Source organism: Ailuropoda melanoleuca, chromosome 5 (assembly GCF_002007445.2).
Source record: "Ailuropoda melanoleuca isolate Jingjing chromosome 5, ASM200744v2, whole genome shotgun sequence".
Lineage (NCBI taxonomy): Eukaryota > Metazoa > Chordata > Mammalia > Carnivora > Ursidae > Ailuropoda > Ailuropoda melanoleuca.
Window position 1 is genome coordinate 19,973,931 of NC_048222.1, and position 24,435 is coordinate 19,998,365.

Consider the following 24,435-nt stretch of genomic DNA (forward strand, 5'->3'; position numbering starts at 1 on the left):
TTCCTCCTTCATTCAGTCTTGGTTAATGGAACCATCATACTCTCTGGAAACATGAAAGTCTTCGTCCACTCATCCAGCTTTCTCACCTCCAGAAGCCCGTATCCACCAATGGCTCCTGGTCCTCCCCACAGGGATGGAGGTCAACTCAGCAGCATGGCCCATCCTGCCTCCCCACCCATCTTCCACAAAGACAGATTTGCAAATTTAACTTGCCCAAGAATAGAGCTCAATCATTTGATTTGGGATAAAAGGATCTCACAGTCTCATTCTCCCCTACAGCATAGCTCTTTGTTTAAGAGCATGGACTCTGGAGCTCTATCACTAACCAGCTGTGTGACCTCAAGCAAGATTCTTAACCTCTCTGTGCTTCCTGTGAAAACTGGAGATAATAATAGTAGTACCTTTCTAATAGGGGATGGAAACATTGGATGTGCTAATATACATAAATTTTTAGAACAGTGCCTGGCACACAGTAAGTGCTGTGTGTATTTGTCAGTTTTGTGATTGCCTGCCTACCCTCACATGCCATCCCTCTCCCCCATACACACAATACACAAGCATGCTGCCCTCATGCCACAACAAACAGCGTGCAGTCCCCCAAACACACTGTGTGGGCTATTTCATGCCTCCACAATTTTGTTCTTACTTCTCTTATTGACTTTCTAAACTCCCACATTTCTCAGCACTTAGCTCAAATATCACTTCTGCTATGAAACTTTTCTTCATACCCTAAGGGTTTCCCCACTGAGACCCCACTGTACCCCAAATGAATTTCCACTGCATCACGTCTATGAATTATTTTTAAAAGTCCCAGACTTACTGTTTTTGAGCACTTATCACATGCCAGGCCCTATTCTAAGTGCTTTACACCCATTATCTTGTTTAAGCCTCACAGCAAACCTATAAAATATTGTAACAATTGGTTTACCTGTTCATCATTCCTCCTAGATCATGAGGGTCTCTGTGGCCAAGAACCTATGTGCTGGTCATCGCCGTGTCCCCAACACCTAGCCTGGTGCACAAAGGGTACATAGTGAAATTAATACTTCCAAATTGAGCCAATCAAAGATGGGCCAAACTCAGAGATGGGAACATGTACGAATTCCTGACATTGAAGGACATTTAAGCAAAGGATGAATGGGAGTTGGATCTGAAATTCATCAGTGCTATAAACAAAGACTGCTATAACTACCTCCCCCCACTGTTAAATCGTTATTGCTATATGAATATTTTCTATAGCACAGACGGGTTAATGTGCTCTCATTGGTTTCTGTACTGTCATATAATTTCAGGTCTTTCCAAGGACATAATAATACAATTCATGATGACATTTTATTCCATGCTCTTGCCTCAAGGGTCGTAGCAAAGTTCTGAAAAGTTTTGCATGGCCCTCAGCTCATGGGTTGCCCACCTTTGATAAAGGGTAAAGAGACATTCACCCTGACACCCTTTTCTTCTTGTTGGACACGAAATGGAAAATTGCCACATATTAGAGACAATTATAGTCAGTAGTTAACGTTATAGTTTCTATGACAACGGCCTAAGCCCATAAACACAAGCATTTTATTGCTTAATTGTTACAAGAGATCTGCTTCTTATAAATCTAATATGCATAAATGTAAACATAAATATAAAAGAAATTCAAAGATATATGTACTTCAGTTTCAATTATCTTTTTTTTCCTACCCTTTTAGCACATAGTACATTCTGTTTCATTAGGCAGCAGAGGATGGTTAAGACCAAAACTGTTTCATGCACTGGGTGGATTTGAAACTGATATTAACAGGGAAGAGAAATGTCCAGCCACCTGATGGCCCCCCAGAGGTGCCAATGGGAATGCATCTGCCCAGCGAACTCAAGTCCAGGGTATCTCTTGGGAGTCTTCAATTTGGTTTATTCCATTCCAGCATCTTGTAGATAGCATATTCACAGGAATTCTGGACACCTTTTAATTTCTTGGGATGTCAAATGGAATAGGAAGTTTAATCTTACTGGGGTGGTGTTTTCTCAGGAACTACCACTGCTGGAATGAAGCCTGGATGAAAAGGCCTGATCTTCCCGTTGGCTTTGGAGGGTGGCAAGCCGTGGACAGCACCCCCCAAGAAAACAGCGACGGTAAAACTGCATCCTCCCTCAGGGACTCGTTTCACTGCGGTCTTTATTTTGCTGTTAGGGTTGCATTTGATGTGTGGGCAACACTCCCACTGGGAACCAACATCAAAAGTGTGCTTCCTGGGCCCATGTACAGTATTAATGGCCTGTCAATCAGTTTAAATTCATTTCAATGGTCGGCTTTCCGCTGATTATTCTACAACTGGTAAAAAAAAAAAAAAAAGGCATAAAACTTAACATATATAATTCATCTACTCTTGCTTTGATAAGTAGTTTTGAAGACAAGAGAAAAAATATCTGTGTAGGCACTTTTACTGGGCTCTAAAATATACCTCTGCCCTCTGTGATACATAGTGATAAGATATAAGGCAGTAGAGAAAATAAAGAACTCAAAAAATAGTTACAGATCATCCTTTAAAATGTTGTTTTCCCAGAACCTGATTTCTTTTTACGTTGTATGATTTCTTCCAAAACCTAAGTATGTGGGTATTTATCATCCAACTTGCCATCTATGCTAAGCAATGAGTGGCAGCTATGACCTCCCCCAGATTTTTATAAAATCACATCATAGGCCTCCATTTCTCTTTAATATGATGATAAAAATCGGTGGCCTGGGGACATTATGTTTACTTCCTCAGGTATTGACGTGTGTGTGTGTATATATATGCATATATCCATAAACATTCATAACTTATTCATAAGAGACTCATGCTTTATTTATGCTGGATTTTGAGGGAGAATGTTCAACATTTTCTGGTGTTCTCAATTATGTATCATGAGGAGGAGACGTCAGAGATGACTAATGGCAGTTAATTTCTTATTAACCAAAGATAGCTGGTTAAAATGTAAGGAAGTTTATAAAAGTAATCATGTGCCTACTGACTTCCAGAATGCATGTTGGGCATTGATCAATGCGTGGTTAATGTCCAGATTCCCTAATTGAACACTTGACATACATCCATGATGTCCAAAAACAAAACACAAAAGTCAAAACAAACAACGACGCAACCACTGGGGACACATTACCATCTCCAACATTCCAGAGACCGGCTGCAAATGGATCAATCCCCTGTAAGCAAACAGCGCAGCCTCAACACAAACCTCTGGAGTATGTGTTCTAAGTGGGAGAACAGGCACAGACAGAGTGACGCCCTGTATTCTTCTCACGGCTTCAGATTTTGTTTTGAGCAGGCGTTTCCAACAAAGCCTTCTTGATTGCACACATTGGTCATTTGCCATCTCTGGCCATGAGAAGCATTTGGGCAAAATCAATGACGAAGATGAGAACACTTGCCCTCCACAGAGCCTGTATCTGTATCTGGACAGAGTTAAAGACGACAAACTCATGCTTCCCTTTCCTCCTTGTGATGCAGGGATGTATCGGTGCGGCCCAGCCTCCGTTCAGGCCATTAAGCATGGCCATATTTGCTTCCAGTTCGATGCACCCTTTGTTTTTGCGGAGGTAAGTAGTAAGCTGGAGAGAAGTTCCGATTTCCTCCCCAACCTCTCAACACTTGAAAAATAAGACACCAGGCTGTTACTTCTAAATTTCCCAAGTCTGTGGCATGTGTTTCTTGTCTACAAAGTCGACTAAACATCATTCCAACCTCCAGGCTCTTAATTCTAAATGTAGTTCTTACTTAACATTTTTCTTTCCTTGATGTTTTGAGATTTTCTCCTTGAAAAGCAATTGTGTTACTAACCTTAGTTGAGTTCTTCGCACCCATGAAATAGGTATCAACTGCTCCTGAGAAATTAAGTGACTAAATGAATCCCTCAACTAAAAATTGGTGAAGACAGTCCATGAATTGAAATTTCAGGGCAGATTACTTCATTCCGACACTAACCTTGCAGTTCAGATAAAACAAGGTCCAGACACACCCCAGCCACGGTCTTAGTCTGGGAACTGCAAACCATTTCCTGCCACTCCAGGCCATCCTCCATCATCGGGGAGGGAAAGCAGAGCTGCTGAAATAGGGAGGGGAGGGAACGGCAGCCAGAAGGCAGCACGCTTCATGGGTTGCTGGGGACACTTGGGTGAAGGGTCTGAAATTCTGAAAGACTTGCATGGGGACTAGGAGCAGATGAAGCTGTTAGAGAATCCTCCAAGGAGATCTCTAAAAATCAAATTAAATATAAAAGGTATTGTTAAAGGAGAAGGCTGGGAGGCTGGAGGCAGGGGATGGAGAACAGAGAAATCTGGGAGAGGCTAAGAGGCAGGATTTATCCAGGGTATAGTTTCACCAATAAGCACACTGAAGAAATGTGTGTTGTATACAGAGTTCTTACTAGGTAATCACTGTGGCTACCATTTGAGGCTCTTGGCCACCCTTTAAAATCGGTATTATGATTCTTCTCATTTTACAGAAAGGAAAATTGAGGCAGCGTGGTTAATAACTTTTCCACATTCATTGAAGTACTAAGAGTCATGCTAAGATCTAAAGCCAGGCAGGTCCTGGAGCTCATGCCAGTAACCAGCACACTGTACAACTATTCTGGGATAAATAAATACCTATTATAAATCTGTGGCAGGCACTTTCCTGTGTAGAACTCAGAAGCCTATGCCCTTACAAAACTAGATTCTTGGGGGGCGCCTGGGTGGCATGGCGGTTAAGCGCCTGCCTTCGGCTCAGGGCGTGATCCTGGCGTTCTGGGATCGAGTCCCACATCAGGCTCCTCTGCTATGAGCCTGCTTCTTCCCCTCCCACTCCCCCTGCTTGTGTTCCCTCTCTCGCTGGCTGTCAAATAAATAAATAAAATTAAAAAAAACAAAAACAAAAACAAAAAAAACTAGATTCTTGGGGCGCCTGGGTGGCCTAGTCCATTAAACCTCCGACTCTTGCTTTTGGGTCAGGTCGGGATCTCAGGGTACTGAGATGGAGCCCCTGGATAGGCTCCCTGCTCAACAGGAGACTGCTTGAGAGTCTCTCTCTCCCTCTGCTCCTCTCACTCATGTTTTCGAATGTGCATGCTCTCTCTCTCTCAAAAAAACAAATAAATAAATCTTAAAAAAAAAAAAGAAAAAAGAAACTAGATTCTTGATGGAGGTGGCGATACATAGTACATCAAATGTCCAAGAGCAGTACTGCAAGAGACTGTGGAACTAATTGTCAGATGAGCAATGTGGGTGATAAATAATCTGCATTTAATGCATACAGATTCGTTCATTGAGAAACACGGGTCAGGAACTGAGTAGGGCAGTAAAGGCCATAAGACGCTGTCCGGGGAGGGGGGGGTGACATTAGGACAGAAGATAATGACACCTGTGTGATAGCCACAGGGGATGGGCAGCACATGGCAGGAGCACACGGAAGGAGGGGCAGGGAGGCTCCCTGGAGGGATTAGGGCCTGAGCTGCATCTTGAGGAATAGAGGAAGGAAAGAATCTTGGGCAGAAGGGACAATCTGAGCATCAGAATGGTGTGTGTGGGAAATTACAAGCTGTGCAGGCTCACGAAAAGCGACCTGTGGAGAGTGTGGAAGATGAAGGCCCAAGGAAATGCACATAGGGACTTTATGTCCTGAGAAATGGGCACTGCCTCCTATAAAGGAGTCTCCATAGGGGAGAGTTGAGCCCCATGGAGCTGGGACTTGAAAGGGGTGGCCCAGGAAAGGGGAGGTCAGCGGGAAGGCTGGGGTTGCTCCACACCCTCCCCGAAAGGGCGGGGCCTGAGCTCCCCAAGTGGCAAGAAGCAGGAAGGCGGAGGGAGCATCCGGAAATGTTTAGGAAGTAAAATCAGCGTGAATATTCAGGCAGCAAGATCATCCGGAATTTGAAATATACAAAGGGGACAGTGTTTCTTCCGCGAGACTACCATTACAGTTGCTAGAAGCCTGGGGGAAACAGGCAGACTGCATATCGGATTTCATCCCCCTCGACGTCACTTCGGGATTTGGAGATTTATCCGAACCCCCCCAGCTGCCAACTGATAGTTTAGGACGCTAGGAGAACCTCTTAATGGGAAATCACTCTAAAATTCACAGAGCCTTGTTTTTATATTTTTATTATGCTTTGTTGCTGCAAAGAAAGACAAGAGGGAGCAACCTCCCTCCAAGAGCGAATTGCCTAATAGCTGTTAATGCAAACGCTTTTTGCTATTATTAAATATAGATCGGGGTGTTATGCATGTCATTGGGATTCGCAGATTATAATTACTCCTCTCCCAGCCACTGCAGACTTGTCTGACAGAGCCTACGATTTGCTGCTTTGGCACGGGCATTTATAAGAGATGCTCATGCTGTTGAAAGTGTATGAGGAATCTTTTCTCAAGGGTGCCCAAAGTAGGACCACATGGGGGGCATCGAATTTAACTTTAATGAGAGTGTCCATGACTCAGGTACAGACTGCATCCTCCCTTCCCTTCTCCATCCCCTGGCTGTGTAAGCCTGCCTACCCCACCCCAGACAGGGAGCCCAGTGTGCCTTTTCTTGCCTCTCACTGACTTTCTTGGTCATTCCTTACTCATTTCCGGGCTGGATTAAACATCATGTTCACTGACGTTTTTTGATCTCAGAGCCGTGGTCTCCTTTAGTGAAAGCAGAATCCAAAATAAGAAGTGAAGGGGAGCAGAGGATACAGGCTTCCAGTTATAGAATAAGCCACGGGGATGAAAGGCACAGCATAGGGAATATAGTCAATGATGTTGTAATAGTGTTGTGTGGTGACAGATGGGAGCTACACTTGCCGTGAGCATAGCAGAGAGAAGTTGAATCACTGTTGTACACCTGAAACTTATGTAACATTGTGTATCAACTAGACTCAAATTAAAAAAATTAAAAAAGAGGCATGTACATGGGAAGCATCCTATCTCTGCCCCTTTTCCTCTTCTCCTCCATTTTAGAAATGTATTCTTCACATTTCTAGATTGCTTCCAGGGCTTGAAGCTTATTTCTCTACCCTCCTCCCTTCTCATGCCCTCAGTGCCATGGTGAGGACCTCCATTCTGGAAGCCCATCTGCCTTTTCTCTCCCCAGCTAATGGTGACCTACGGCTTCTAAAGGGGGGAGGAGAGAACAGAACAGCACTAAGTTATGGAGTCGTCTCCTGAGTTCCCTTGTTCACTGAGCACTTGGGAGTCACTGCTTCTCTTCCATCTTAGCTTCCTCTCATTGGCTCTGTCCTCCCCTTCATACCAGCACACCCCAAACCTGCACACACAATGTGTATTCACACACATGCCCACTCCTCCTTCCCTCCCTGTCACTGAGCTGATTTTTGCAGCAATGATGACTGGTCTCCCAGGACCACAGTAACTGGTCCATTGCTCAGAAGCTACATATACTTTCCCTTGCTCTGGGCCACTTTCTCTGCATAGCCTGTTTTGTAGTTATCTCTACTTAGGAACAAATGAACAAAACAAGTCTTCTTGCATCCTGAAAAAAGAGTTTCCATCCTGGGGCGCCTGGGTGGCGCAGTCATTAAGCGTCTGCCTTGGGCTCAGGGCATGATCCCAGTGTTCTGGGATCGAGCCCCACATCAGGCTACTCCGTTGGGAGCCTGCTTCTTCCTCTCCCACTCCCCCTGCCTGTGTTCCCTCTCTCGCTAGCTGTCTCTCTGTCAAATAAATAAATAAAATCTTTAAAAAAAGAAAAAAAGAGTTTCCATCCTTAGTGGTAAAGAGCGTAGCTTCTGCCAGCAGTAGACATATGCTCCCATTCCAGGGGCACATGCAGAACTTTGTAGAGGGGGGACCCTCAGCTTGCAGCCCCAGCCCCCATTTGCTGAGCCCCTGGGCCTCAGTAAGCACCTCAGCAGAGGCTGAGTAGGAGTGCCTGTGTCTGACAAAGAGGCAAAGGTGTGGTGTGCTGAACCAGCACCAGATTTCACGTTGGGATGCCCAGGTTCTGTGTGACCACAGAGCCATCAGATGTAGGGGTAGGACTAGATGGCCACTAAGACTCCTTTTCATTCAAAAGAAATTAGCCTTCGACATAGGGCTTTCTCCAGCAGTACTGATCTAGCTTTCTGCCCTGCAAGAATGGCAGTATTAAACCTGATCTGAGAGACAGTGAGTAACTTGCCCAAAGTCACACAGTATAGATCCAATATTCTTTCCAGCATCACCTGCACTTACAACTGTCTACCACAGACACGCAGTGTCTTGGGTGGAGACCTATCACCATTACTCTTTTAAACCCTCAGTGGCTCATATGCAGCCAGGATGGAGGACCATCGCACTGATGGCTGAAACCGAAAAGAAAGCTTGCTAATGTTGATTGGTAAGAATACTTTCTCTCTACACCCCCACAACATACATATGCAATAGCCATTTCATATGTGGGTTTCTCCTCTCCTCTCCCCACAAGGGACAGAGCCGTTGGGTTGGCCTGAGATTTTAGGCCACATAAATTTCCTAAGCTCTATGCTCAAGGGGAGACAATGAATTAGCCACTTTCATATTTAGCCTTGTCTCCCTGGAAAACTGAAAACTGTTGTACTAAAGAGGTTATTTATCGGCATTGTTGCTATAATTTGCAAGTGGAGAAGGAGGCTGTTTGTGTTCTCATAGCCTCCTCCAAAGGGAAAGCCAAAATTCTTAGGAAACTCATTTAAAATTTCCTTAACTTTTTTTTTTTTTTTTTTGCCAAAATGACAAATATCCCTGGTGTCTGCCCTGTCATAGCCTATCCTGATTCCTGAATTCATATTTTGGTCTTGCACATCTTATGGCTAGTGCCACAAAGCCATGATTTTTCTGCTGAAGAATGAGGTCACCATTTATCACCCCTCAGATATCTGAGGCCAGTGCCTAGAACCACTTGCATCCAAGCATGAAACCATCTCAACCCCTCATGGCGGTTCTCGGGGTGTGGCAGGGTTGTGTGAGAGAGGCAATGCAGGTGAAGGTCAGGAAATGGGCCAGCCCAGGGTGAAGGTATGGGAAAAGGCTACGGGCCAGCACAGGATGAAGGTCAGGGAATGGTCTGTGGGTCAGCCCAGGGTGAAGGTCAAAGAACAGGCTACGGACCAGCCCAAGGTGAAGGTCAGGGAGTGGGCTATGGGCCAGCCCAGGGTTTTATTCTCTAGCAGCTCCCGGCTATGTGACCACAAACACTTTGCTGACCCTTCTTAACCTGCTTGGCGCCCTCATCTGTAAAATAGGGATAAGAATACAGACCTCACAGGTGGTTGTTGTTGTGAGGTTTAGATTAAATAATTTGTAAGCATCTTTGAAACCTTGTGGCTGTTGAACAAATGCTGGCTACTTGCTTTCACCTTAGTAGAGGTCAGAGTCCATGTAAATTCAGAACATTTTGTGAGAAGGTAGAGAAAAGTTGCTCTATTTAACCTTAACTTTGAAAGTTAGGGCTTTATCATCAAGTTCCCCCATTACCTAATAAAATCCATTACATTTTTACTCAGTTTTAAAGTTTACAAGGCATACTCACATAGATCCGATCTCACTCAGTGCTGTCTCACTAAAGCGTTACTATGAAATTGGCAGAACAAGTATGACTATTTTCATTTTATAGAAACAGGAACTGAAGTTCAGAGAGGATAAGGTAGCTTTCCAAAAGCACACATTTAAGATCAGAACTCAAAATTCTTTTTTTTTGGAAGATTTTATTTATTTATTTGACAGAGAGAGAGAGAGGGACATCCAGCGAGAGAGGGAACACAAGCAGGCGGAGTGGGAGTGGGAGAAGCAGGCTTCCTGCCGAGCAGGGAGCCCGATGTGGGGCTCGATCCCAGGACCCTGGGATCACGCCCTGGGCTGAAGGCAGATGCCCACCGACTAAGCCACCCAGGCGCCCCAGAACTCAAAATTCTTGCAGCTAATCCAGTGTGTCTCTGACCCACCCTCTTAGAACTGTGGCCATGGCAATCCCTCTGCCTGTCATAGCCTTCCTCTCTCCATTTTTTTTTTTTTGCTTTATTCTTTTTAGCTTTATTGGGGTATGATAAACTTAAAATATTGTACACATTTAATAGACACATCTTGATGAGTTTGGACATACGCGTACATACCTGTGACATCTTCCCCACAATGAAGGAAATACATGGCCATGGCCTCCAAAAATTTCCTTATGGGGGCGCCTGGGTGGCACAGCGGTTAAGCGTCTGCCTTCGGCTCAGGGCGTGATCCCGGCATTCTGGGATGGAGCCCCACATCAGGCTCTTCCGCTATGAGCCTGCTTCTTCCTCTCCCACTCCCCCTGCTTGTGTTCCCTCTCTCGCTGGCTGTCTCTATCTCTGCCAAATAAATAAATAAGTAAATCTTTAAAAAAAAAAACAAAAACAAAAAACAAAAAAAAAATTTCCTTATGTTCTCTAGTGAGCTTTTGTTGGTGGGCTGGTTGGCTGGTGAGAACATGTAATATGAGATCGTTTAGTGTGCTAACTCCTACACATCTTCCAGCTTTCAACCTGGCAATTTTCCTAGCCACCCTCCTGCCCCACCCTGCCCTCCCCACCCATCCCAGGTGCTCTCATGGTATCTTAAGCATCCCCCCCACCTTGGGTACTTATTGTACTGTATTGCCAGGGTCTCAGGTCTGGGTATCCGATAGAACTATTTGAGACCTTCTTTTAAAAGTAATAGCCTTAGGGTCCCACCCAAGACCTCATTGATTGGGCATATTTTTTTTTGAAGTTCCCCAGGTGATTTTCATGCACAGAATCTCCCTTACTAGAGTGTAAATCCTACAAGAGCAGTCACCAAATGCATTTTGTCCATCTTTAGGACTATAGCACTAAAACATCTTCTCAATACTATTAATTTATGATATTATTATTATTTATTGAATGTTTGATCTATGCCAGGCACTATGATAGGTAATTTACAGACATCTAGTTCAGTTAATTCTGCCAACCACCATGAGGAAGACACTATTATCACCCTATTTGAAAGAGTTGAGATGTGTAGTTTGGAAAACATTTCATGAACACATCAAAGACTGTTTTCAGCTGGAGCTTCTGGTGATGCACTGTAGTTCATGTTTCCTACCTGCTCCCTTGCCAATAAAAGGGATCCCAAGAAAGTTGTCATTAAGAGTATAATAAGAGACTCCGGGGAAGTCAGCCTTCAGGTACAGATTTAGACATTGTCTCTAGAAAGTAGAATGATAAGGCAGAATGTCAGAAGAGCTTGGAATTAGCCAGCATGGCCCCAAGATGCTGTTTCCAAATATCACAAAGAACATGGTTTCATTCCTGAACCACCACAAAATTGCCTGAATTTTTCCTGAGAGTCTAATATAACTTTTCAATTAAAATGCTTTTGGCTGCAAGTAACAGAATTAAAATGACTTGAACATGGGGCGCCTGGGTGGCACAGTGGTTAAGCGTCTGCCTTTGGCTCAGGGCGTGATCCCGGTGTTGTGGGATCGACCCCACATCAGGCTCCTCTGCTATGAGCCTGCTTCTTCCTCTCCCACTCCCCCTGCCTGTGTTCCCTCTCTCGCTGGCTGTCTCTATCTCTGTCGAATAAATAAATAAAATATTTTAAAAAAAAACAAAACATGAAGAGTTTACCTATAATTTTTCTCATGTGGATAATCCTAAAGTAGGCGCTCCCAAGGTTGACTCAGCCATTTAACAGCATCGCTAAGTCCTCCCGTACTTCTTATCTCTCTACTTGGACATCTTTGTATTATTGGCAGCGTTTCTATTCACTGTCCCAGGGTGGTGACAGAAGCTCCAAGCATCACCTCACTTTACATGAAAACATTCAAAAGCAGGAAGAGAAGGGCAAACTCTCTCCTTTTTTAACAGAAAAGAATCCTTCCCAGAAGCTCCCCAGCAGACTTCCTCTTCTTCCCAGAAGTAGGTCACACAGCCACTGCTGGATTAAAAGCAGCCTGGGAAAGTGAGGAACAGGTGGGATGGTTTTGGCTCTTTCCGAGGAGGTAGAATTCACCAGCAAGAAAAAGGGGAGAAAGATGTGGTTGATGTCTAAACCATCAGTAGTCCAAATACTCTTCATTTATAACACCTGATGATTAAAATAAGCTAGATAATCCTTCAAATTTGTTTTAAAACAAGTTCAGCCATATGAATCCAACGTTGTTGAAGAAAGGAATATGTCAGCACTAGGGATCCCAGATGGCTACATCACTGAGAGAGATTCTGATGACAAGGACTTCAGATAGTAGCTAATGCTCTCTTCTCCTGTTTTTAGGTCAACAGTGATCTCATTTACATTACAGCCAAGAAAGATGGCACTCATGTGGTTGAAAATGTTGATACCACCCACATTGGGAAATTGATTGTGACCAAAGAAGTTGGAGGAGATGGCATAAAGGATATTACCGATACCTACAAATTCCAAGAAGGTAACTTACTGCCACTGAAGAAGATTTGCCCAAGTTTGTTTAGTACTTACCGGCTGTCACTATGAAATGTGTTCCAGAGAATACACCATAAATTCTCATGACGGAGACACCTCACACCCACAATTTCTCCTTGTAGTTTTCTTTTTCGCTTTGAGTAGAATTCCCCTTCACATCTCTTGTGAAAATGATTTGGTTTAAAGTCATGTCTATCTTAACACAATATAGTTCTTGCTTGCAAAAATATGGAAGAATCTTAACTTTCAATAATAGAAAACACTGTATAACTAATGTAATTTTAGTTCAATAGTAGAAATTTAAACAACTGTTCACAGTTGGTTAGTGCTTTACAAACTATTTTCACATACATTGTTCCACTGAATTATCACGGAAGTCCCTTGAGAGAGAGAATACAATATTAACAGGACAGTGCATTCTTACTAATTCAGGCCAATTAGGTTGAAGGCCTATTTCAATTATAAAATAATGTTAATGTTAATCATATTTACTGTGGGGACAGTTTCAAATGGAGCTGTTGAGTTCAAGCCCATTTCGGTCAGTACCAGGTGCCTACTCTATGTCTGGAATTGCGTTTGGTGCCAGGCATCCCCACGGTGAGCAGGACCCAGTTTCTGTTCCTGGAGAAGTGGTAGGATCATCATGCAGAGGGTTTGGGGAACAAAGAAGAAAGACAGTCCAACCAGGAGATCCAGAAAAAGTAGAGTCTTCTCTTAAGAAGTCACAGACCACAGTTAAAGAAATCTAAATCTGGGCTTTCAGGCAGTGGGAACATGACCCAAGGCATCCTGGAGGTGTGAGTTAGTCAGTGTGTTGAGGGTCCTGAACACATCAAGCTCAGAGTGCCGGTGGCTAGGGACAAAGCTGCCCAAGGTCGGAGCGGACAGGAGGTAAAGGAGCTTGGGTTTCTTGGTGGGAAACGCGAGTATATTTTGCAAATGATTCACCAGCAAAGGTTCTTAGGAGTGGCATTTATTCTAGTGAATGGAGAGAAATGACAAGTCATTAGCATAGACGTAAATATTCATCAGTATTCCTGAAGTGCTAAGGAGTGCAGAATTTAAGTATGTTAGACAGTCTCTCTGCTCTTGTTTAAAAAAGCAATTTGCACTATAAAGAGAAAGTTTGCTGAGTTGAGAATTCTCATGCATTGTATTAGAAATTCAGGATTTTTGTCACCTGAACTGGTGAATTTTGGCTATATTTCTGAAATGGTTCATTCTTTTCTTCTGTTGGTTATCATCCATTGCACAACATAGAAACAAATGTGTTTTTTTTTTTCTTTTTGGCTTTTTCCTAAAGGGAGAGTTTTAAAAAACCAAAAGTAAATAAAACAAAACAAACAAGTAATGCCCTCTTGTCACAGAGTTACAGGCAAAAAGGTTTGGAAAGAAAAAATAAAAGTCCATAGAGAAAGAGAAAGAGGGACGCCTGGGTGGCTCAGTCAGTTAAGCATCTGCCTTTGGCTCAGGTCATGATCTCAGGGTCCTGGGATCGAGTCCCACATCAGGCTCCCTGGTCAGTGGGGAGCCTGCTTCTCCCCCTGCCTGCTGCTCTCCCTGTTTGTGCGAGTACTCTCTGTCTCTCTCTGACAAATAAACAAATAAAATCTGAAAGAAAGAAAGAAAGAAAGAAAGAAAGAAAGAAAGAAAGAAAGAAAAGAACCTAGCTGCAACATTCACTCATTTATTCATTCATCCATTCAACAACTTGCTCTTGACCACCCACTATATTCCCAGCACTGTTGTGTAGGGATGAGATGCACATTCCTGCCTTCCCAGAGTCTAGCTGGGGAGATGAGCCAGGAAGCAAGCCCTCACCGGGCTGTGCAGCAGGTGCCCAGAACAGAGCGCAGAGAAGGGACTTCCAAATCAGACTCAGGATACTGAAGGACATTAGTGATGGTCTCACTGAGACAGACCGAGAAACCGGAATGGGCCAGGTGAAGCATGAGGAGAGAGTTCTCCAGGAAAAGGCAGCCCACCAGGGATGGTGGAAGAAGTCCTGAACAGACAGTGTAGAGCAAAAGCAGTGACCCTGCAGGGAGCCATCCAGACAACCAGCTGTCTCTTCTAAACCACACAGCAGAACGCCATTGTCATTAGCTGTCATCCGTGGAGGTGCCAGTGAAGGCCAAATCAGGGCCGGATGTCAAAAGAGGAAGGACCAAAAGCCAGTCCAACAGAAGAAGAGTCGGAGCTTCACCAGAGGTGGACACCAGATTAAAAGAAATAAAATGTGCCAATTCTGGATGAGGAAGATAGCTGAGGTTCAGTCTTCCAGAAGGCAAGGCTCAGGGAGGTGGACAGTATGAGGGTCTGGTCCAAGCAGAAGAACCCCTAAATCTGCATGGTTAGTTATGAGACACCCCATCTGGCTTCTGGGCTGGAGTTTGATCCCAGGAGGTTAATTAGCCTCTTAATCAAGAATGGCAGCTGCATGTTAAATTCTGACTTTAAGAATGACCAAGTGGGGTGTTATTTACGGAAGGTTGCAAGAACCATGCCTGTATCTTGCAGGACCGACTGAGTGATTATAGACATTGCCACGGGCCCCTGGGAAAGGCTGCTGGCATCTGTGGTCATGCATTTGTCACTCTGATTCTCATTATTGAATCTCTCATGTAATTTCTCTATCCATAAATGCTAAATGTGGCCACTAAAATGTGGAGATGAATAAAAACATAGAGAAGGAATTATTACCAGATTCAGGAATTAACTATTTTAATTAACTAAATTGTGGAAAGATCATTTTTCACATGGATGAACTAAAGCTTAATATTAATTTTATAACTTTTTTTCAAATATGTAAGATTAGGAAACTATAAAATTTTGAAAACCAGAATTCTTAAAACTTCTGCGGCCATCTGTCTTCTTTTATGATGGTGTCTGGATTCTATTTCCTCTTTGTTCCATCAATCATTCCCTCTGTCACTTGTATTTCCATCTCTCCTTCCCTATTATCTCCTTCCCATTCGCATTTAAGCAGGATCCAGTGTCACTTGTGTTAAAAATAAAATTACACAACTCTTTTTTCAGCAATATATACCCCACCAAACATGCCCCATTCTTTCTTCTCGCTGGCCTCCACAGCCAGGCATCTTGAAAGAATTGCCTGTCCTTGGTGTCCCATCACCTTTTCCTTTCCTTTCTCACTTACCATCCACTGAGTTCTGCTACCAGCCACAGATCCTTGAAGCTCCTCTTTTTTTTTTTTTTGGAAGATTTTATTTATTTTCATTATTTGAGAGAGACAGAGAGAGAGTGCACAAGTGGGGTGAGGAGCAGAGGGAGAAGCAGACTCCCCACTGACCAGGGAGCCCAATTAGGACCTTGATCCTGGGACCCTGGGATCATGACCTGAGCCATAGGCAGATGCTTAACGACTGAGCCACCCAGGTGCCCCTTGAAGCTCCTCTTCTCAAGGCTGCCAGGACCACCTGATTGCCACGGGGAATAAATGTTTGCAGATCTCCACTTGCCTGAGCTTCCCGTGCCTTCTGATGCTACTGCTCAGCCCCGAACCTTGAAATTCTCTCTCCTCTTTGTTCCTATGACACCATTTCTCCTGGTTCCATCCGAACCTACTTGATTCTTTTCTCTCTCCCCTCTGCAACTCTAAGCTCCTTTATCCCCCCTCACCTCTGAATGGCACTTATTCTAGGCTCAATCCTCAGGCTTCATTCCTACCCACTTTATGTTCTTTCTCCATGGCTGGCATTATATTCACACATCTACTGATCACCCCTCAGTCGGTGTCTCTGGACCAAATTCTCTGTTCAGCTCCACATTCCCCTAAGTCTCCCATAGAAACCTGAAACCGACCCTTCCAGAATGCTGTCTTCTCTCACTCCCTGTCTTCCCTGGATCTGTTTCCCTCACTTCACACCCCACTGAAGAGAACCACAGTCCCGCCAAATTTAGCAACTCAAGAATCAGTCGAGCAACAAACCCTCTAAATGTCCCCTTTGGAATAGTTCAAATTCATCTCTCCTCTACGCTATGGCCACTCTCTGAGAAATCAGTGGTATCAAATGTGGAAAGCCTTTAGCATAGTGCCTGATAGAGAATAAGTGTCCAATAAAGTTAGTTTCTGCTCCTATAGTAATTCTGTTCTTACTACAATACTACAACTATTAGTCAGGGCATGAGTATTTTTCTCCTGGCTACCTGCTGTTACTTCCCAATTCCATCTTCCTACCACATCCTCTCTTTCCCTTTGTCTAACCTGTGCATTACTGCCAAAGCGACATATTTAAAATATATATTTGAGCCTGTCACGACACTGCTTAAAAGCCCTTGCTCTCCTCTGTTGCCTTGAAGGGCATTTCAATCAGAGTTCACCAAGCCTCTGCTGTTTGCCTTTTGGGCCCCCTCGCTGCACCTCCTGACCGCACCAACAGGCGTCCAGGCGGCAGCCAGGAGAGCTGCTGACAGTCCCCCAGAGAGTCAGGCTGCCACTTTCTTCATGCCTTTGCTCTCGCTACAGAGAGAAAACCTCTCCAAGAAGTCTTCCCTGCCCCCAGATAGTGTTGAGTCTCTCCCCCTATTCCCTGCCGTACATGCAAACGTCTCCCCAGTGTCTGTGATGGACATACGTATAGTGATCCTTCTGCACTTGTCCCTGAGACCCCTGAAGGAAGGGCTGTGCTTCTCATCTGAGCCTAGCACAGTGCCTGGATATCAGTGGTTCAAGCAGCACCAAATAGTCAAATAAATGGTAACACAGGTGACACTTCCACAGGTGAATTTAAATGCACATCACATATCCCAAACTGGACTATTTAGTATCTATTATAAAGATGAAAGTTTTGTCTCTGGGTGAAAGCAAAGTGCTTTTCCAAACCTTGATCCTTCAACGCCTCTGTGGTAGGCTGGGTCGTAGTAGGTCCTGGGGACAGGGAGATGGGCTCCAGTGGGGAAAATAGTGTTATGCAGCGTCGAGTGCTGGGAAAAGCACAGAAAACCAGGTAATGAGTTAGTGAGAGATGAGGGGACTGGACTTGAGGACACATTACACAGGGTGATGGAAGGGGGTGCTCTCTGAGAAGGTGACATTTGAGCTAACACCTGAACAATGAGAAGAAGCTTAACAAACATAGAAGGGCACTTTCATTACAACCGAGTTAAGGGAAAGATGCTTTTGCCCTTGCCCCTGGAGGCCACAGAGGAATCTCAGAAAATATAATCTGGCTTTAGATCATTCTCCCACAGCACTAAATTCATGGCCCTGAATTATGTAAGATGTCAGCATAAAGCACAACTGCAGAGAGACGGGAATTCTGCAGAGCTCTGGGGAAACCCTGATGTCCTGCCTCCTATCTGGGCCTGTGTGTCCCGGAATGACTGCCCGGCAGCTCCCGCTCATAGGCAGGCTGATCCCCAGAGGGGATCCAGAGGCTTCTCTGTCTATAATGTCACATTAAGTCTCTCGTGGCTCGCCACAAGCCTTCCACTGCCCCTTCCCCTCATCTGGGCCAGTTCAGCCTCTCTCCCCCCAGATGGCACCTCTCTAACAGGTAGGTCCCTACTGCTGGTGTTCTCCTCCTGCATTTTGTCTAAATGCATATCTGGTGTCCATCCAAAGCGATCAGCAGTAATGCTCTCCCTAGGAGCTGTCGGCCAGGTGCTTTCTGCTAAAGTATTTCACTAAACTTTCCTTGTCATAGCCCCTTCTTCCCTTTATAGGGAGATGATATCTCCCTCCCATTGATCTGTAAACGTGCTCTAGCCAATGCTTGTCCTAGACCAATAATTCCTGGCACATTCTTGCAATCTTGACAATCAGAGAAATCGTTAGCACATGTGCACATTCACGTTTGTTTATAACACCTACTGGCATTTTCTGGCTTTGCAAAGTACTAGTAGCTGCCAGTCCTTATGCATGCCTCCGAACCTCCGAACAACCCTCTGATGCCGGTGCCCTGCCCCCTTATTTACCAACAAGGACATGGATGGGAACAATAGTGCCTGCCTTGTAGAGTTCTCTGAGGACTAAATGAGACAATGCCCAGTACACACTTCACCACCATACCTGCCACGGAGTTGGCTCTCAGCGATAGCTGTTGTTATTGACTTCATCTGCGTTGCATTTCATCGCTGAGTTAAGTAGAAGACATTATCTTAAAAGTAATGAATTTAAAAGCTCGCGATTTATTTATTTATTTATTTATTTATTATTTATTTATTGCTAGCCATGCCCATAACTAGTTTTTACAAGTCAAAGAATTTGCCTCTGTACCTTCCATGCACTAAGATGCACCCAAAGGTATTTGGGTGGTAAAGAGAATAAAGACTACCACTCCGCGCCCCCCGCAGCCCTGTCCCCTCAAGCTGAGCATTTTGTCCAGGGCTCTGTACGGAATGTCAGCCCAGCTCGGAGCCAGGAGGAGCCAGCTCTGAGGACTGACTTGTACCTGTATTTTTTGCCTCCACGCCTGCACAAAGCTATTGCTTGATACTTCCAGAGCTAACCCCTTCTCCTCCTGTCCCTACCGTCATCTCCTCCAGCACCATCCTGGAAATCCCACAGAAGACGTTTTCCTAAAAACAGCACACACATCTCCAACTGCATTAGAACTTTGGTGTACCCCCAGATGTCAATAGGTATCCCTCAGAAAAAAATGTTTTGGTGTTAGATGAGTTTGAGAAGTCTTATGTTAACTAAATCTCCTCACTGTAGGACTCAAGCTCAGAACCTGTGATAGGCTGCAGTCAAAACAATGAACATCTGGAGGCCCTAGACAACCTGGTGCTCCCCAAAGGAGCTCGGCCTTAGAGCCCTTTGGCAGGAAAGGCTTGTTAACGACTTGCTAGATCTGTGTGTATGGGGCTGCGCACTATTTGTGAAAAAGGTGAANACGGGGGCGGGGGGGGGGGGGAGAAATGGCAACAGAGGAAGGAGTAAAGGGCAAGATGGCACCTGCCCAGGGGTCAGCTCGGCAGGAGAAAGTGGGACAAGCCCACGTGGAAAGAGAGAGGAGGAAGACAGGTCTTATCAGAAAGATCAGTGAATAGGGGGAAACTCAGCATAGCACAAGGTGCAGAATGGCAAGATGCAATTATGACCAAAATATTTGCTTAGAGATCCTCTAATTCAAGCTAGGATTTGGTGGGTGGGGCGAATGGAAACAAATTGGCGCCACTATTTGAGAAGAGTTTGGCTGGGGCAACTCTGCCCGAAGAACCCTAAAGTAGCAGCACTGGAGAAACAGCCCTGAGAGCGACCCCGTAGCACCCCTCTTTCAGATAAGCCCCAGCAATGCCACCTAACTCGGCAGCCCAGGCAGATCGTAGCTCTCCAGAAACCTGACTTTGCAGATTTGGTAACACCTGAATAATGAGCACACCTGTCTCGAAGGGCAGTTGTTTGGCCTACAGAGGCAACTGGACAAGTACAGTGCCCAGAACTCAGCGTGTTTATTAATTTCTCTTTGATGGATTGCATTTCTTTTCCCCTGTCATGATCTCTGCATCTCTCCCAGGCCAAGAAGAAGAGAGGCTGGCCCTGGAAACTGCCCTGATGTACGGGGCTAAAAAGCCCATCAACACGGATGGCATCCTTAAACCCAGGTCTGACGTGGCCATGAATTTTGAAGTGGAAAATGCCGTGCTGGGAAGAGACTTCAAGCTCACCATCACCTTCCAGAACAACAGCCCCAATCGTTACACCCTCTCAGCCTATCTCTCAGGCAACATTGTTTTCTACACGGGGGTCTCCAANTGTCGTACCTGTAAACCATGGTGCTAGCTAAGCTTCCCGGGCAGCACCAGTGGGGCGGGGGGGGGGGGGGGGGGGGGCTCTTCTCTTTGTGACTTGTTCTCTGCCTCCCTGTCTGGCTTGGTGCTGTTACTCATTAATAACTTCAGGGGCACCTGGGTGGCTCAGTTGGTTAAGCATCTGACTCCTGATTTCAGATCAGGTCATGATCTCAGGGTCGTGGGATCGAGCCCCATGTCGGGTTCTGTGCTCAGCGAGGAGTCTGCTTGAGATTCTCAATCCCTCTCCCTCTGCCCCTTCCCCCCTCAAATAAATAAGTAAATCTTAAAAAAAAAAAAAAAAAGAATAACTTCCTGTCAAAGTTAAAGTGCTGCTGCAGAGCTCAGGACCATGAACCCCATTGGAGAACCCCCTTCTTCCAGAGGGGCCTCAGATTTCGGCTTCACCTCTCATGCATAGAAGTGAACACTGAAATTTTCAAAGCCTAGAGCCCCATGAGTCATGAAAATAAAATGTAACTTCTTGCTACTCAAAGCGTGGGCCAAGTGATGAGGTTGTGGGATACAGGTGGGGTTCAGTGGGGTGGATACGGAGCTGACGACCAAGAAAGAATTCTTGAGGCGTCTTTGGTGCAAAATTGGTGGTTTATTAAAGCACGGGAACAAGACCCGTGGGCAGAAAGAACTGCTGCCCTGGGTTGTGAGGGGTGGCTGATTATATACCATGGGGCTGGGGGAGGTAAGGAAAAAAGGAGGTTGAGAAAGTACTTTCATATGTTAAAGAAGATTCACAGGATACCAGAGGCCTTGCCACTGTCAAGTTATGGTTGTTTTTCCCTCTAGCAAGGCGTTAACATTAAGATGGCTGGGAACTTCCTGGAGGCTGCAGATTATAAGGACATTTAATTGTATCTACATTCCCTTCCGGAAGCTAGGTTATTGATAGAAATGCTTTGCTCTTGTAAATTGCTAAGACATTTGCAAACTGAGGGAGACTCAGGTCTTGCAGGATTGTGGTTTCTATAAGGTTAACTATTTCTTTGTCCTTTAGGGCAGCCAGGAGTGCCTGAGGAATGTCACATACATCCCATGGGGGGGGGGGGGGGTCCTGGGGTGTCAGTTTCTGCTTTGTCCTCAGCTTGCCTTCTGTTCCCTCATCACAAAGACCTGAAGTATCAGCATTCCCAGGGAGCTGGTTAGAAATACAGGGTGTCAGGTCCCACCCCAGAGCTGTTGAATAAGGATCTATATTGTAACAAGATCCTAAGGGGATTTTAGTGCCCAGGAAAGTTTGTGAAGCACCTTGTCAGAAAGCAACCCCTCCCCCCATTGGTATCTCTCTCCCCAAGTCAGGTAACATTTTGGGGGACTGCCCTAGCAGGAATGATGTGTTTTGCTTTACCACTTAGAAGGTAAGAGATCTAAGCTCTGCAGACAGGCTGTTTCTGAAAACTCATCTGCTGATACACTGGGACAGGGGAGAGCCCGCCCTTGAGAGAGGAGACTGGAGACTCCGGATGTGCTGTTCAGGAACCTCAGAAGGGCTTTGTTCTCTCTTCCACCTCTTTCTCATCCTTGATCCAGCCCAGCCTCCCTTGAATACATGCCCTTCCAAAGCATCTCCTTCACTATAAAAATTCAGAAAATTTTAAACAGGCTTGGGCTCAACAGGCTTCAGTTTACATTGGGGATTGCAGTTTTGAGCAATCTCCTTTCTTGGGATACTAGTATTTAGGGTGCACAAGGGTTGGTCACATAATGTAAAATGAGTTAACTGGGAGAAACCGGTCTCCAGGTCAAGCATGTTGAGTTAGAGCAGGTTGGAAAAGACCTGAACCCTTCAGGGCGCTGGATTTCTGTTGGCCTGACATGTGGCAAAGAAAAAGAAAAAATTTTTAAAGATGTACAAATAATAAGTTTTACAGCATGAAGGCAAGCAAGACTAATATGCTCCACGGGGTTGACCAACTCACACATCCCAGTTCTTTTCAAGATTTCTGGATTCGGTGGCTGTCCCAAGCCACAGTGAGTACCCTTGTGAGGCTTTAGGAAGATATTCCCAGAAAAATGGGGAATATTCCTAAAGTCCTAATTCTAAGAAACCTACCCAACCTTAGGGGAACAAATCTCCAGAGATGTAGTAATGTGACTAACAATTAGGAAATCGTCATGGTATTTTTTTTTTTTTTTTTTTTTTTTGGAAACTGAGAGATCTAACACTTGTCCTATCCCTCAAGGTAGGAAAGGTAATTCTTAAAGACAAGAGTAGTTGGTATAAAGGACTCAAGGGAACAGGCAGACACAGTGGAGTTTAAAGAAACTGAGCCTTAGAATTAAACAAATGGGGATTTTAGGTGTGACTAAGTCACCTACCAGCTGTGTGTCCCTAGGCAAGTTACTTAAGTAATCTGAGCTCTTCCGTACATGGGAATGATACCACCCACATCACAGGGTTGTAGATTTGTTCCCCAAACCTTTATTTCATGCTGAATGTCTAGATGCTGTTTTGTGCTGGAGACACAGCAATGAACACAACAGAGGTGCCAACCCTCATGGGGCTTGTAGTCTTAAGCGGTGAGGGCTGGACAATAAACAAAGTATATTTAGTATAGTATAGTTATGCACATAATAAGAAAATATAAAATAGGGTAGGGAGGGAAGGAATGTTGGTGGGGGTGGGGTGATCAGGGAAAACCTCTCTAACAGAGTGACATTTAACAGAAACCTGAGAGAAGGAAAGGAGCAACTTTGCAGCCAGAAGAAATGAAATGCAAAGGCCCTGAGGCCAGAGCATGTTTGATGTGTTCAATGAGTAGCAAGGAAGCCAGAGTTGGGAGCAAAGGTGGCAAGGGAGAGTGGATGGTGTAGACCACGTAAAGAACTGTGAGCCCTTGTAAGGACTTCGGCTTTGATTCCAAGGGAGCAGAGGAGTCATTAGAGGATTTTGAGCAGAAATGAGGCATGATCTAACTTAGGCTTAACTATGCACCGCCCTTTCCCACCTCACAAGAGTCCCATCCCTCCATCTCCTTCCTCTTTTCTCCCTAATCCAATAAGAAAATGAGCTTCTGTGAGTTAGTAGGCTGGAATGGCATGATACATTAACCCTCTAGGTCACTGATCTAGGGACAGCTGACCAGGTGGAATCAACTGTATGCAATAGATTGCAAACTGCAATCTAAAATAAATTGCAAAAAATAAAATAAAATGAAATGAAATGAAATAAATTGCAGCGTGTTGCAAAAAGCCACTTGATTCTAGACCTTGATCAAGTAGGTCAGAGTACACTCCTAAGAGGCTTGATTGCAAGGAAAGTTTTCCAAATAGAATGGGAGGCACACTTTCCAGATTGATGATTAAAGAGAATGTGTGGGCTAGAATCAGCTTGGAAGATTTGAATAACTTAAACCTTCCAGTACCTTCAAAGGTGCTATCGTTTCCACTTGGCTATATTTAGTCTTCTTTGCTTTTTGGAAAAAGAGATGAGGCAGCTCCTGTCCGTGTCTCCCTCGGCTTTCCCCAGACACAGTGAATGATATTGGCAGGAGCCCAGCTCCACCACTCACAGAGTGAAAACCTATTCTTCTTTCTCTTGCCACATTTAATAAACTTTATCTAGAACAATTTCTTGTGCAGTGGCAAGACACAGCACTTACATAACATACTATTTCAGGAGCACTGTTCTCTTGGGCTTGGAAGCACAGCCCAGTTTCCTTAGTGCTATGATTTAGAGAATGTTCCACCCCAGAGAATAATGTCCTGGTGCCAACATTATAAAGGTAGCAAAAGCCTCCGTTAAGATTGGTAGAAAGAAGTCAGGCATTTCTCGCTGGCCTCAAGGAACCCTGTGGTCAAACACAGCCCCTCCCCCCAGCAATAACCAGAGGAAGTCTGTTTTTTAATTATTGCTGGAGGCAGTTAGAGACAAAACACATGTTCTTCAAGGCATACCCTTTGCCACTCCATCCATCCAGAGCTGGGAGTGTGAAAAACAGGCCCCTTGGGCTCATCTGAGGTTGTAGCCAGTCAAGCGATGGAGTCTTACGTGTCTGGACAATTAATTTCCAGGGGAGCCATGGAGGAAGTAGGGTCCAGGCTTGGGCCCAAAGAAGCAGCATAAGTGGGTCGTTCAAAAAAGCAGAATTCAAGGGCCAAGGTCAAGCCAAGGTCCTCCTAACTCTGGAAGCTTCTCAAAGTTGAATATGCATCACGTGGGCATCTTAATCAAAAACAGACCTTAATTCAGTAAGTTGGGGGTGGGGTGGAAGGTGGGGAGGTCAGAGAACCTGCATCTCTTATGAGCTCACAGGTGATGG

The 24,435-nt window shown here is 44.9% G+C and overlaps 1 protein-coding gene across 1 annotated transcript in view; it reads left to right on the top strand.

Moving 5' to 3' along the window:
• The window catches only part of F13A1 (coagulation factor XIII A chain), a 166,126-nt gene that overhangs the window by 118,835 nt on the left and 22,856 nt on the right, over positions 1-24,435 (top strand). The window contains exons 10-14 of the mRNA XM_034660199.1: positions 2,012-2,115; positions 3,486-3,574; positions 12,233-12,386; positions 19,885-20,124; positions 24,258-24,314. Of these exons, the coding sequence (XP_034516090.1) occupies positions 2,012-2,115; positions 3,486-3,574; positions 12,233-12,386; positions 19,885-20,124; positions 24,258-24,314 (644 nt within the window). The remainder of the gene's footprint in view (positions 1-2,011; positions 2,116-3,485; positions 3,575-12,232; positions 12,387-19,884; positions 20,125-24,257; positions 24,315-24,435) is intronic.